This window comes from Passer montanus, unplaced genomic scaffold (genome assembly GCF_014805655.1).
Source record: "Passer montanus isolate IOZ18808 unplaced genomic scaffold, ASM1480565v1 scaffold63, whole genome shotgun sequence".
In the NCBI taxonomy this organism is placed as follows: Eukaryota; Metazoa; Chordata; class Aves; order Passeriformes; family Passeridae; genus Passer; species Passer montanus.
Genome location: NW_024371371.1, coordinates 403,040 through 416,021, shown reverse-complemented (window position 1 = coordinate 416,021; position 12,982 = coordinate 403,040). Strand labels below are relative to the sequence as shown.

The window sequence follows — 12,982 nt, the reverse complement described above, 5'->3', positions numbered from 1 at the left end:
ACCATGCACTACTGGGTGCGGGTTTTGTAATACAAAGTCAGTTTTTTTTGTACACAACCCCCTCATGCTTCTAGTTTTTGTGTCTTTGCTGCAGGGTGGAAGTTGAGGGGGTGCTGCATGCTGTGACAGTTGGGCAGGGAACACATGTGGGACGAGATTGGCACTCACAGGGAGCTGGGAAGCACTGTGGTACTTGCATATTTGCCAGATTTCTGGGAAAAATTATCATTAGTTAAGCAATACTGATATTTAAGCATTCCTCCTCATTTCATAGCCCCACTGAACAGGAACAGTTTAGATAGGGCCCCTGTGTCAAGCTGTCAGCTGCTGCAGAAAGCTAAGGCATAATTTTAAATAATTTTTTCAGCCATCAAGGTGGCAAAGGCAGAAATACAATTTTCCAAGACACTATCAGGCCCACTGTGCAGGGAATAGGTGGGTTAAGGGTAGGCAGTAGCACAGAATCTCTGGAGCCTTGATTTCAGCTTCTGGGGGACAGGCCTTTTTCTGTATTTAAATTTTAGTAGGGCTAGTGGATAAAAACAAATTTCTGAGAGAGCCTTGGAGCAAACACATCTGGTGCTGGATCACTGCATGTACCCCTCCTTGACCCTGCTCCTTTCTCTGAAAAAGCCTGCTCAGAAAGAAGATCTGCTGCTGAAGGGTGTGAGGTACCTCAGCCCTTTTCCAAGACAGCAAAGCAGGTTCCAGCAATCCAGTTAACAGCAGCCAACATGCTTTGTGTTAATCTGAGCTTGAGCTGTGTGCTGGATGCTGGCCAGAATGTTCAGTAGTCACATAAAATGGTTTTTTTCAAGCAGTTCATTTGTTCCTTTTTATCCCTCGATTTAGAGGGATAAAGACCAGCACTGGTGCACGTTGTACTGGAGGGATTTATGTGCTCAACACCTTGGAGAGGTGCACTTGCTTCTGTCTTTTCTTAAAGGCAACAAGATGACAACAGTTACTTCTCACTTCTGACCTCCTTTAGGAAAAATTGTGTTTCAAACACGCCCAACACCCAGTTGTTAATATACAAATTATTATTGGGGAGAATTTGTGTTTGGTCTGGTAGAATTTCTTGGCTGCAGGAAACTTCTATTATTAAAACTTCTTTTGTTTCAAATGGTAGCACAAAAAGCCAACATTTGTACGTGGTTTATTGACATGGAATGCTATAACACATGCACATGGAAGAAAGCTGAACATTGTGGCATCAATATGATAATGTTGCAACGAGAGGTTGATGTTGAAATTAATTTATAAATATATTGGAACTCACTGACATGTTTTTCATAACACATCGAGATAAAGTGGGCAAGTTCCTGCAATACACTTAATTCTGGATAAACTATTTCCTATCAGCAAAGCCACTTCATTTTTTTTTAACCAGACTACTCACAGTTTGGGGGGAGTTGCAAGCCCTGCCTTAGCCCTGAGTTGTGTCTCTCTATATTAATCATAAAATCATTACAGAATGGTTTGGGTTGGAAGGGAGCTTGCAGATCATCTCTTTTCAGCCCCCTGCATGGGCAGGGACACAGACCAAAATGATGGCAGTGACTGAAATGTAGGACTAACCCAGGGCTGAACATGACCGTGTACAATTCCCCCACTTGGCTACCTATCAAAAGGACTGGCCAGCATCAACTCTGCCGAGGCTGCTCTGGGAACCCAGCAGGAATTATTCCTGTTTCATCAGTGCATTCATCACTTTCTGTGTCGTGGCTCCAGGAATGATGCTCGCAGCCTCCCCCTGAAGCCGAATCCTTGAGGAAAGCCCAGCGCAGAACAGCCGAGAGCCTCCTTAAGAGAGACCGAAGGGGAGGAGAGAGCGTCTCCCTCCGGTGCAGCAACCCCACCTCCCGCTTATTTCATCTTCCTTACAAGGCTAAAGCCAGAAGCTTTCCCCTGCGCTGGATCCCTTAAAAGCAGGAGGATCCCGGTGGAGCAGAGCCGGGATGTGCTGACAGGGAGCGGGCAGGAGGCGCTGGCTGAGCCCTGGGAAATCACAGCACAGGAGCCTGGCGCTCTGCAGAGAACGGTGACATCCTTCCGTCCTGTGAACCCTAAACCAGGTGTCCAGTGATGCAGAGCTTCTAAAGAAACATGAAACCAAACCCAAAAAGAAAGCACTGAGGGGGGAAAAGTGCAACATGAGAGGTAAATATATTTTTCCTTGGGCAAACTGAGATAACTGGCTGTGTTTTGTTTGAAAATTGTCATTGTAAGTAGGTGTCTGAAACTGCAGACTGAAAAAATGCATTTATTAACCTCTGAATAAAGACTGGTCTGACTCTGACTTCAAAAGCAGCACTGGGTTAAAAACTCAGATCAGCAGATGAATTCAGGTGCCTCTGAAGAAATTTTGGCATTTCCCTTTAGGTATTCCCAGCTTAAACCTTTTCAAAAATCTACATTTCTGTTTTGCTTTCTCTGCTGTTGCTAGATGTTTTCAAGTAGTACTATGCATGTTGTTTTGGGGAAAAAACGTGGCACAACCAAAACCTAAACTGAGAATATATCTCAGAAAACTTGTCTCCAACAAGGCGTTTCCAATGCTCCCATACCCTTGTTCTTGCAATAGTGCCATTTCTTCAGAAAGATCTGTGACCTACTGGGCTGGAATGTCTGTTGACATCTGGTTGAGGTTCCTGTAACTGGTATTTGGGGTTCTTTTTTTTTTTTTTTCAGTTTAATTGAAACAAGCTGAGATTGTTTGCAATTTCTATGAAGTGTTTCCATGCTCTGACTGTCTAGTCTCTCTGATGGGTGATTCTAGAACTGCCAAACCTGAATGGGAAAAGAGGAAACACCTCGAGAGTTCCAAACTGCAGCCTTTCTGTGGACCATGCTGCCAGGGATAGTCAGTGGCTGAAAGATGCAAGACTTTGCCCCTGTCTGTAAGGTGGACCTAGACAAATGTTTTGCAAATGTGATGCTACTGACTTCAGCATAACCGTGTTCTTGAGCTTCTGATTTACATCTTTGCAGTGCTAGAGGACTAACAGATGCTTTCATTTGCCAGCTAAAACGAAAAACTCGCCTGTGGAGAAGAGCTGCTGGGAGCTCTGAGAGACCTTGAGGACAACTCCTGCAGATTCTGATCCAGATTTGGCTCAGCCCTCAGTCAGTGCACGCAGAGCTGCGGCTTCAGCAGTCCGGGATGGAGGTGCTGCGTCGCTCCTCGGTCTTTGCTGCAGAGGTGATGGAGGTTTTTGACAGGTCTCCCACTGACAAAGAGCTTGTGTCCCAAGCCAAGGCTCTCTGCAGAGACTACATAAACTCAAGGCTGATCCAGGCAGGTGTCAGCTGGAGCAAACCCGAGTACAACGCCCCAGTGCCCGGGGGCAAGCTGGCCGAGGTGTCCACCATACTGCTGCGACTTGGTGAGTCTGCCGTGGGGAGAGCTCAGCTTGGGTGGAGTGATTTGCACCAGAATAAGGCTTCTGGAAGAGTCTTCTCATGTGATGATACTGAGGTGTTTCTTCTCTGCTTTTGGTGATCTTCCCTAAACAGCTCCTTTGCCTGAGTTTCCTCAGTCTCTTGGAGCGCTGCTCAGCACAGGGTTTCTGCAAAGTTGCCTTTTTCTGAGGATTTGCGACAGCTCAAAATCACAAAGCAGTGTAAGAAAGCCCAGCAGCAAATTGATTCTGTGTGCACAGGTCTCCAGCTGTGTAACAGTTCTCACAGCACTTAGAGAAGTCTTTCTCAGCTGGGTGTTTTAACTGGGCTTGCAGTGTTTTCCCCAGAGTGAGTGACTTGATTGCCACAATGCATCTGGCATCTTCTAGGGCACTGCTACAGCTGGCCTTGGGCTTCAGCAGTAGCTCACCCAGCTTTAATTTGGGAGTAGATGCTCAGAAAATATGTTGCTGGAGATTTTAAAAAAGCTGCTTTTTAATGACAGTGTGTTTAATTTTCCTTTTCCTACCTTAGTCATCAGCAAGACCTGAATTTTCTTGGTTTTTGCTGGAGCAGGAAGGAGTTGGTTGATGTTGTCTGGCATACACTGCCATTTGGTGCCACCTTCACAGCACAGCAACTCTGGGGGCTTCAGGGAGAGCAATTTGAAGGTCATGCCTGGTGACATGAAGATATGCTTTAGAGCTTGTACCAGGAGCACCCTTTACATGTTAACAGTTGCCTGGCCACTTGTTTTGGGTTGTGTAGCATCCTGTGTGCTCAAGTCTAGCTGTTTGTCATTTGGGAACCAACACCTTTATTCTTGGAAGCTGCTTCCAACATCCCTCTTTGCCTGCAGGCTGGTGTATTAGTTCACATCTGGCTGGAAACTACCACCAGCATTTGCATCTGATTTAATTACATCAGAGTTCAAACAGGTCTGGTGAAGTAAGCTTTAGCTGGGCCTAACAAAGTCAGGACCAGGGCTGGTGTTCCCACTTTCTCCCCTTTCTACCAGTTTGATATTATCCCAAGTTTATTTTTAAGGCACAGCTGTGTTTGTTTTAAAGGACTTTTTTTAAAAAAATCATTATTTTTCACCTTTTCTCTTCTATGCTAATTTTACTTCTGGTTTTGTTTCCAGTGCTTGTTTGGTCTTTGGGGGAATTTTCTTCTTCTTCTGTCAATCTCACTGTCTATTTGTACTCCCTTTCTTCTCCACCTGCATTGGGGGTTGAGATTTATGTGCTTTCAACCCAGCCTTCTGTGGGTGGCCAGGAACATGTTAAAGGGCAAGCAGGTGGCTCACCAGATCTGAAGGCGTCTCCTGGATTGTCCAGATGGAAAGATTTGGCTGATAGTCCCAGAAACTTGGTGCCTTCTCTGAGCAAATGTGTTTGGAGAGCACCATGTGGTACCCATGCAACCAGAAAGGTGAGCAGTCCTTCTCATTAAGATGAAGAATAGTTTCCATCCTGTTTCTTTGGAAACTCCACTTGTCACATGGCCCATCGCTTTCTTTTCCCCTTTGCTGCTGTAACCAGCACAAGGCCAGCTGGTATCCAGCCACCTGCCAGGAATGCTGATCCTCAGCCACTTCCTGAGCAGTGCAACAAGCAGCACCAGTTTTTTCCTTCATGGTAGTGCTGAGAAGCCTGTGGAGATGGGAAATTGGAGTATTTCCTAGCCCACTTGCACACAGAGGCTCTGGTGAACTGCCTGGTGGGCCAGCAGAAGTCCTGGGCTCAGGCAATGCTGTTGGAGGTCACAGGGAGGGAGACTCCATCAGCTCAGTGAGGCTTAGTGGCTAATTAGTGCAATTAATGAGTCAGACATGGTAAAACCTAATGGTATAGCCAAATGAGGCACCCCAGACCAACCTGCTGTGTCTGTCCTAGGCCTGGTTTATCTGAACTTGTATTTCCTCTGGCCAAGGCCCAGGGAGGTGCCCTTTGACCACTGCAATGGGCTTCTGCACATGGAAACTGCTACTGCTGCCCTGCTAACTCCTCCATAATCACTGGAGAAAGGAGGAGAAGCCCCCAAATTGCTCTAAATATTGCAAAGTTGGGCATCAGAGCAAGGGCACTGGAGACCAGCACCAGTGTAGAGGTCCTGGGACTGCTGGGGCAGGGAGGCTCTCCAAGCATGGGAATGCTTTCCTGTGCTTTCCTTGCCCAGATGCTCCTGCCTGCTGTGTGCCTTGCTGCAGAACAGGGCATGTGTGCCTCCAACCAAACCCTGATCTCATCTGGGGCCTCCAGGAACTGCTTGGTAGGAGTTGGAGCTGTGGCAGGCCACCAAGTGCTGCTCCCAGGCTCCTGTGCCTCCCTCTCAGCTAACCAGGGCTATCCCCATTTCCTGACATTCACCAGGAAGCCTGTGTGCTGCCTGTGAGGAGAAAACAGCTGCTGAGTAGTCCAAGAAAGGTTTCCTCTTATCAGGGCTGACCATGTGTTGGCAGGTTTCCTCCTTCTGTCAAACAGGGACAATCCCTTACTCAGAAAGGGCTGGGAGAGCTCAGCTGTGGAATTCTGCGTTTTGCCTGTGTTGAGTGCCAGATTAATGAATAAAGGATCAGTAGCTAATGGCTCTATAAAAAGGTCCTGATTGCAGTGGCATCTTCCTTTTTACCTCTCATATAAATGAAATTTTGAGGACGATCAGTTGCCCTCTGGCTGGGCCAAGTCACCTGGGTCTTGCAGTGGGATGTAAAGCTGTTGGGATTCCTCTTCCTCTTCCCAGAGCACCCTTGTGCAGGAGAAGAGCATGGTGTGTCCTAAATCTAAGCCAAAAAGGGCTCTCTGTGCACAAAGGGGTTTGGCCCCATGTGGTGTTTGCATTGTGTCCTGCTCCTAGAGCAGCTGTACAACCTTCATTAAATATCCATGAACCTCTACAGAGAGAGAAATCCCTTGGAAACTGGGCTTTATTAATTCTACTACTCAAAAAAATGGTTTGTTTTGCTACAAAAACAAAAGCTTACTGTTGTTTCCCAAGCTCCATAGCTCAGTCCTTTAGGACGAGGTTCTCTGCTTGTCCTTGGTGGTTTTTGTTTTGGTCTTCAAGCTGGCCTAACACCTCCTGCCATTTCCCAGCTGGGCAGAAAGCACTCTGGGGGTGAAAGTCAGGTACCCTGCTGCTGAGCAGCCAGCCATGCAAATGAACATCTTTAACCATTTGGAGGGGAGAAAGAACTCCAGATTGACTCTCAAGTGCCTGTGTGAGCATAAAATAGCTGGCAGTCTCTTTGTTTAATTAATGTTGTGCAGCCCTGGGTGGATCCTTGGCTTTCATCAGCCTTCAGCATTCTTGAGTCACTCTCTTGCACTTGAGGCATTTTTGTACAAGCCTGATGAGGTGCTGAGGAAGGGCGTATCTCTCAAAAGCTTACATGGATGTACATGCCTCCTTCTCACTTCTAAATAAAATGACATGGCTTTGCTTATCTGAGGCCTGTCTCCTGTGGTGGAGGAAGGGCAGGCAGCCAGCCTGGGAACAGCTTTTATATAAGGGAGTGCTGCAGCCACACCACGGGTACAGGGCACTGCCTGCCTCTGCTCCCTTTAGGAGTCCCAGGGTGCAGATGGATCGTAGCAGCAGTCCCTGCTGGAATAATTAGCATTGACTCCATCATTGCAGAAAGCTGATCAATTGCTTTATTGTACTTTATTATATTATACTGTGAAAAACGTCAATCACTGTTTAAAAAAAATTAAAAGTTTAACAGTAACAAAATGTTTATAAAATAGTAATATAATTAGAGTAATTAAAATTATGATGATTAGGACAATATGAGACAATAAGAACAAAGAGTTAGGGACAGTCCGGGTACCTCTTTCTGGGCAAAATAAGCCTGAAAAAGGACCCTTGTTAACAGAGGATTAACCCCTAAAAGCAATAGCCTGTTGCATATTCATACACCTCATACATGATGCATAACTCCCATTCAAGCAAAGGATTCTGTCTGGTCAGTGTCAGCTTCTTCCTCTGAATCCTGACAGTGCCTTCAGGGCTGAACAAGGCAGGAAAAAGTTTGTTTCTTCTGATAAGTGAGCAATAAATTATTTTTTTCTGAAATGATTTAGGTGTCCTGTGGCTGCTATCTCAGTAGGAGTACCTCTTTTTAAAAAAGAATCTTGCATAGCATAGTTTCTATTTTAACATTATGTTATAAGCTAAAACTATATTTAACACACTACTTAAGAAAATGAATACAGCAAAACTTTCTAACATAACACATACAATATTCATTTTAATATTTGTGAAAAGCCAATTATAATTATAAAATACGCATATTATATATATATTTGTATAAGATATAAAATTTTTCACCGTACTATTCTATACTATTCAGAAAAACACATTGCCCTTGCCAGACAGTCATGACACACATGGATCCAATTGGTCAATACATCCAAAACACCAGAGTCCAATTAAGAAATCCCCCTTTGCTAAACAAATCTCCATAACACATTCCATGTGTGCACAACAACAGGTGCAGCAAGTGGAGATAAATATTTCTCATTCTTTCTTTGAGCTTTCTCACAGCTTCCCAGGAAAATCCTGGGAGGGAGCTGTATGTCTCTGTGTTCAGAGGATATGTGATTACACAGATGGTGGGAATTGCATCTCAACAACCCTAAGCACTCTGCTGCCTGCCTAAACTCCGGTGGAGCTGGGTGGGGAAACTCTTTGCCTGACGGCGTCCCTGGAGTGAGCCCAGCTGTGACCCCTCCGTGGTGGGAGCAGGGCTCCGTGCAGTGTGTCCTGCTGAGCCTGGCTGTTTGTTGGCAGGGGATGAGCTGGAGTACATCCGGCCCAACGTGTACCGGAACGTGGCGCGGCAGCTGAACATCTCGCTGCACTCCGAGACCGTGGTGTCCGACGCCTTCCTGGCCGTGGCCGCGCAGATCTTCACCGCAGGTACAGTACCCACACACGCCCCAGCAGGGCTGCCTGCCAGGGAGCAGGATGGAGCCACCTCCTGTGGGAAATGGATTCCAGCTGGCGGCCAGGCACTGGTGGTGTCCCTCAGGGCTCTGAGGTACACCACTGGTATTAAATTCTGTTTAATATTTTTATAGACGACATGGATGAGGGCATCAAGTCCTTCATTAGTAAATTGGCAGGTGACACTAAGCTGGGAGCTTGTGTTGATCTACTGGAAGGAGGGAGGGCTCTTCAGAGAGACTTAGATCGATTGGATGGATGGGCAGAGTCCAGCAGCATGAAGTTTAATAAGTCTTAGTGCCGAGTACTACGTTTTGGCCACAAAAATCCCCTACAACATTCAAGCTGGGGACGGTGTGGCTGGGCAGTGTTCAGGTAGAAAGGGGCCTGGGGGTGCTGGTTGACAGCCACTTGAACATGAGCCAGCAATGTGCCTTGGTGGCCAAGAAGGCCAATGGCATCCTGGCCTGTGTCAGGAATAGTGTGGCCAGCAGGAGCAGGGAGGTCATCCTTCCCCTGTACTCGGCACTGGTGAGGCCACACCTTGAGTGCTGTGTCCAGTTCTGGGCAGGATGTTGAAACACTTGATCACGTCCAGAGGAGGGCAACAAGGCTGGAGAGGGGCTTGGAACACAAGCCCTATGAGGAACATTTGAAGGAACTGGGGTTGTTTAGCCTGGAGAAGAGGAGGCTCAGAGGTGACCCTACTGCTCTCTACAACTTTCTGAAGGGAGGTTGTAGACAGGTGGGGCTGGGTCTCTTCCACCAGGCAGTGACTGACAGAACAAGAGGACACAGTCTCAAGCTACATCAGGGAGGGTATAGGTTGGATATTGGAAAAAAAAATTTCCCTGAAAGAATAATAAAGTACTGGAATGCTCTTCCCAGGGAGGTGGTAGAATCACCATCTCTGGATGTGCTTATAAAAAGACTGGACATGGCACTTGGTGCTATAGTCTAGTTGAGGTGTTGAGGGATAGGTTGACATGGCAGATCTTAGAGGTCTCTTCCAGCCTCATTATTCTGTGATTCTGTGATTTGTAGAGAGTTCTCAGGGCCTGATAGAAGGTCCGCATAGTATATGTTTGTGTACAAACTTTGAGAGAAGAAATGCTGATTAGAGGTCTCTTCCAGCCTCATTATTCTGTGATTTGTAGAGAGTTCTCAGGGCCCGATAGAAGGCCCACATAGTATGTGTTTGTGTACAAACTTTGAGAGAAGAAATGTTGATTTGGAAATGCCATGGAATAGGACAGATATTGCTGAGAGAGAAATAGAGCTAAAAAAAAAGTTTCAAAAAATAGCCTTACAAATAAGACTAAATAGACCTATGAAAGATGCATTCTAGTGGGACCCACGAGGGGTAGTTTTAGATGATTGGTTTTAAGGCATCTATAGCATGGTGTGGTAAAAAGCTGATAAGCCAGAAAACCCTTATAATGTACTGTAATTAGGAAATAGTTGGTTTCTGATTGTGATAGTGTGAATTATAACATCTGTATTGTCTCACCCTTGTCATGAGACTGAAAATGGAATAAAATTTTTAAAGCACCTCTCAGTTGCCCCATCTCTGAGTCAAGAAAAGGGTGTTATCCAACACCTCTCTCAGAGCAGGCATAGCCTGCAAGGTGGGGCCCACTTTCTGAAAGGGCTGTGGGCAGTTTGGCAGTGTGCCCTGCTTTAATGATTTAATGAGAGCTCCTCTCTGCTGTCTTCTGGCAGGGAAATGGCCTGGGTTGTAATATCCTCCTGGTAGGTTCTGTCTGGTTCTAGAAGGCACCTCCTGCCCTTCCTCGTTAGGAGGTGGCTGTTACCTCATTGCAGAGGGAGGTCACTCATTCCAAGCTTCTTTGCTCACCATTGGCAGCTGCAGAGGATTCATTGCTTGGGAGTCTCCCTTGTTCCAGCTCAGGCTGCTGATGCTGGGAGCCAGAAACAACTCATCACAAGAGAGCTCCTCTCCTCCAGGCTTCCTTTCCCACAGCAACACCCAGAGTTGCAATGAGACCTGCTGCTTCTCCTTTCTCATCTTGGGGAAGTCTTGGTCCTTAAGGCTGTTCCAGATGAGCAGGTGCTTTGAGCTTTCTCTCTGCTTAGATGTGAATATTCTGCTGCTGCTGTTAGACTGGTTCCAGAGGTGATGGTCAAAAGCACAAATAAGCCCTGTGCTGCATTCAGCTTTTCCTGAAAACAATCCCTGCTCACAACTGGAAGAGCAGCCTGTGGGAATTGAGGGAAGAGAAGCCTTTTAGAGGGATTTAGGTCAGGCAGGTTCTGACATGGTTACAGGTTTTCTGCAATGTCTTGTTGTGTTGTCTGTGGAAGGGATGGTAGATGTTAAAGATTGGAAACAAAACCAAAAAAGAAAAGAAAAAAACCAAACCAAAAAAACCCTAAAAATCCAAAGAAAGCAACTTGCTAGCAGCATAGCAGTGTGAAACCACTGAAACCAGTGACAATAGCATGGAAGTGTCACAAGATGCAGGGACTCCTGTCACTTTGGCAGTACTTGCTACAGGATAGAAGTCCAGCTTTCAGTTGTACTTTCAAATAGGTGACCTCACTCAAAACCTTTTAATCCTCACAATCAGCTGTGCTTCTTTATCTGGAGCCACTGACATTCTGGAGAAGCCCTGACATGCAGAAGGTCTGAAGACCTGTGCTGGAGAGCACAGATGCTCCCCAGAATCATAACAGATGGCAAAATAGATTTCTGAGAGGAACTGCCCAAGCAGGGCTTCTGGCAGTTTGAGCAGGGCAGATTTTACTCCCTGGGTTAGGGAAATTGATGCTGTGCCATTGGAAATGGTGGGGTTGGACTGTGTGCCTGGTGCTGCAGCCCTCAAGAGCCTTTCAGGGCATGCCTGGGCTGCTGCCCAAGCAGGGCTTCTGGCAGTTTGAGCAGGGCAGATTTTACTCCCTGGGTTAGGGAAATTGGTTCTGTGTCATTGGAAATGGTGGGGTTGGACTGTGTGCCTGGTACTGCAGCCCTCAACAGCTTGTCTTTGCACTGGGCTGGCTTGGGAGGGCCTGTGAGCTCAGAAAGCAAGAGCTGGGAAAACATGGCAGGAATGTCTCAGTGTGCCCTGTCCTATCCCTTAGTGCTGAGCTTTACTGCTGTCAAGGCTGACAGAAAAACAACAGTCAGGCTGGCAGGCTCAGGTGCAATTTGCATTTCAGGTGGTCTTAGGTGACTTCAGCTGACTGCACTGCTGACACTCTGGAGAAGCCCTGACATGCAGAAGGTCTGAAGACCTGTGCTGGAGAGCACAGATGCTCCCCAGAATCATAACAGATGGCAAAATAGATTTCTGAGAGGAACTGCCCAAGCAGGGCTTCTGGCAGTTTGAGCAGGGCAGATTTTACTCCCTGGGTTAGGGAAATTGATGCTGTGCCATTGGAAATGGTGGGGTTGGACTGTGTGCCTGGTGCTGCAGCCCTCAAGAGCCTTTCAGGGCATGCCTGGGCTGCAGCTTGTCTTTGCACTGGGCTGGCTTGGGAGGGCCTGTGAGCTCAGAAAGCAAGAGCTGGGAAAACATGGCAGGAATGTCTCCGTGTGGCTGTGTACAAAGTGCAGGTGCCCTGTCCTATCCCTTAGTGCTGAGCTTTACTGCTGTCAAGGCTGACAGAAAAACAACAGTCAGGCTGGCAGGCTCAGGTGCAATTTGCATTTCAGGTGGTCTTAGGTGACTTCAGCTGACTGCACTGGGACAGGGCCACCTCCAGAGCTGGAGGGACACAGAGGGCTAAGCCAGAAGGACAGGAATGCTGCAGGTGGAGCAGTGCTGTGATGCTGCATCCCCATGATGCTGGGGAGAAAGCCTGCTGCCTCCTGGGAATCCTGCTCTCAGTGTATATTGACAAATTCGTGGAGAGCTGTGTTTTTTTGGTGTTCTTCAGCTTCTCAGCTCAGGAGCCAAATGTGTGGGTAGTTTCAAATTAAAGTAGGAATCATATCTCATAGTTCTAAACCTGGGTTTTCAGGGTATTAAGAATAGAATCTGGACTCAGCCCTCTGGGGCTGACAATGCTGGAGATTTTGGATTCTGTTGACAGTGCTGCCCCTCCTCTGGAGACACCCTGCTGCAGAAATGATTTCTAGTGTGCTGGGTGCACAGGGGCTGATTCAAACCTTCCCAGAGCTCTCCATGTATGTTCTTAATTCTTTCTCATCTCTGCTGGGAGCTGTGCATTTAATTGCTTTTTTCAACTTACTGTAATTTCTCCTAGGTAGAAGGTTGCTGAGTGGCAGAGGGGTAGGAGCTTGCTGGTTTTTAACACCTCTAGATCCCACTGCAGTCTCAAAACTCAACATTTAACAAAAAATCCAGCAAATTGGAGTTGGCTGTAGCAGCCAGACGTTCATTCCTTTTTTTTTTTCATACTTCAGAGGAAAGAGGCTCTTATTGAGCAAAGGAAACCAGACACTCAAGTTCAGGGTGAGTTTTCATGCCAATTACCAAGTTTATTAAGAAAACAGCTACAGTCTGACACTACAGTGCTTAGACAGCTTGGGGAGCCCCACTAGTCACTTAAAATGCCTTTCCAGCCATGAAGCAGGGGATTTTGATCCTTTTTTTTATGGAGAGGTTTTCTCCTTAATCTTTTACATGTCTGTCTTCCA

General features: G+C 46.7%; 1 protein-coding gene across 3 annotated transcripts in view; it reads left to right on the top strand.

Annotated features, from left to right (window-relative positions):
* Nucleotides 1–12,982, top strand: part of BOK (BCL2 family apoptosis regulator BOK) — a 36,166-nt gene that overhangs the window by 8,949 nt on the left and 14,235 nt on the right. The window contains exons 1-3 of one of the 3 annotated variants that reach the window (XM_039728048.1): nucleotides 1,760–2,163; nucleotides 3,029–3,389; nucleotides 8,203–8,331. In XM_039728048.1, coding sequence (XP_039583982.1) covers nucleotides 3,167–3,389; nucleotides 8,203–8,331 — 352 coding nt within the window. In that variant the 5' untranslated portion in view covers nucleotides 1,760–2,163; nucleotides 3,029–3,166. Of the gene's footprint in view, nucleotides 1–1,759; nucleotides 2,164–3,028; nucleotides 3,390–8,202; nucleotides 8,332–12,982 lie in introns of those variants that run through there. The other 2 variants (XM_039728046.1, XM_039728047.1) reach the window with 2 other exon arrangements.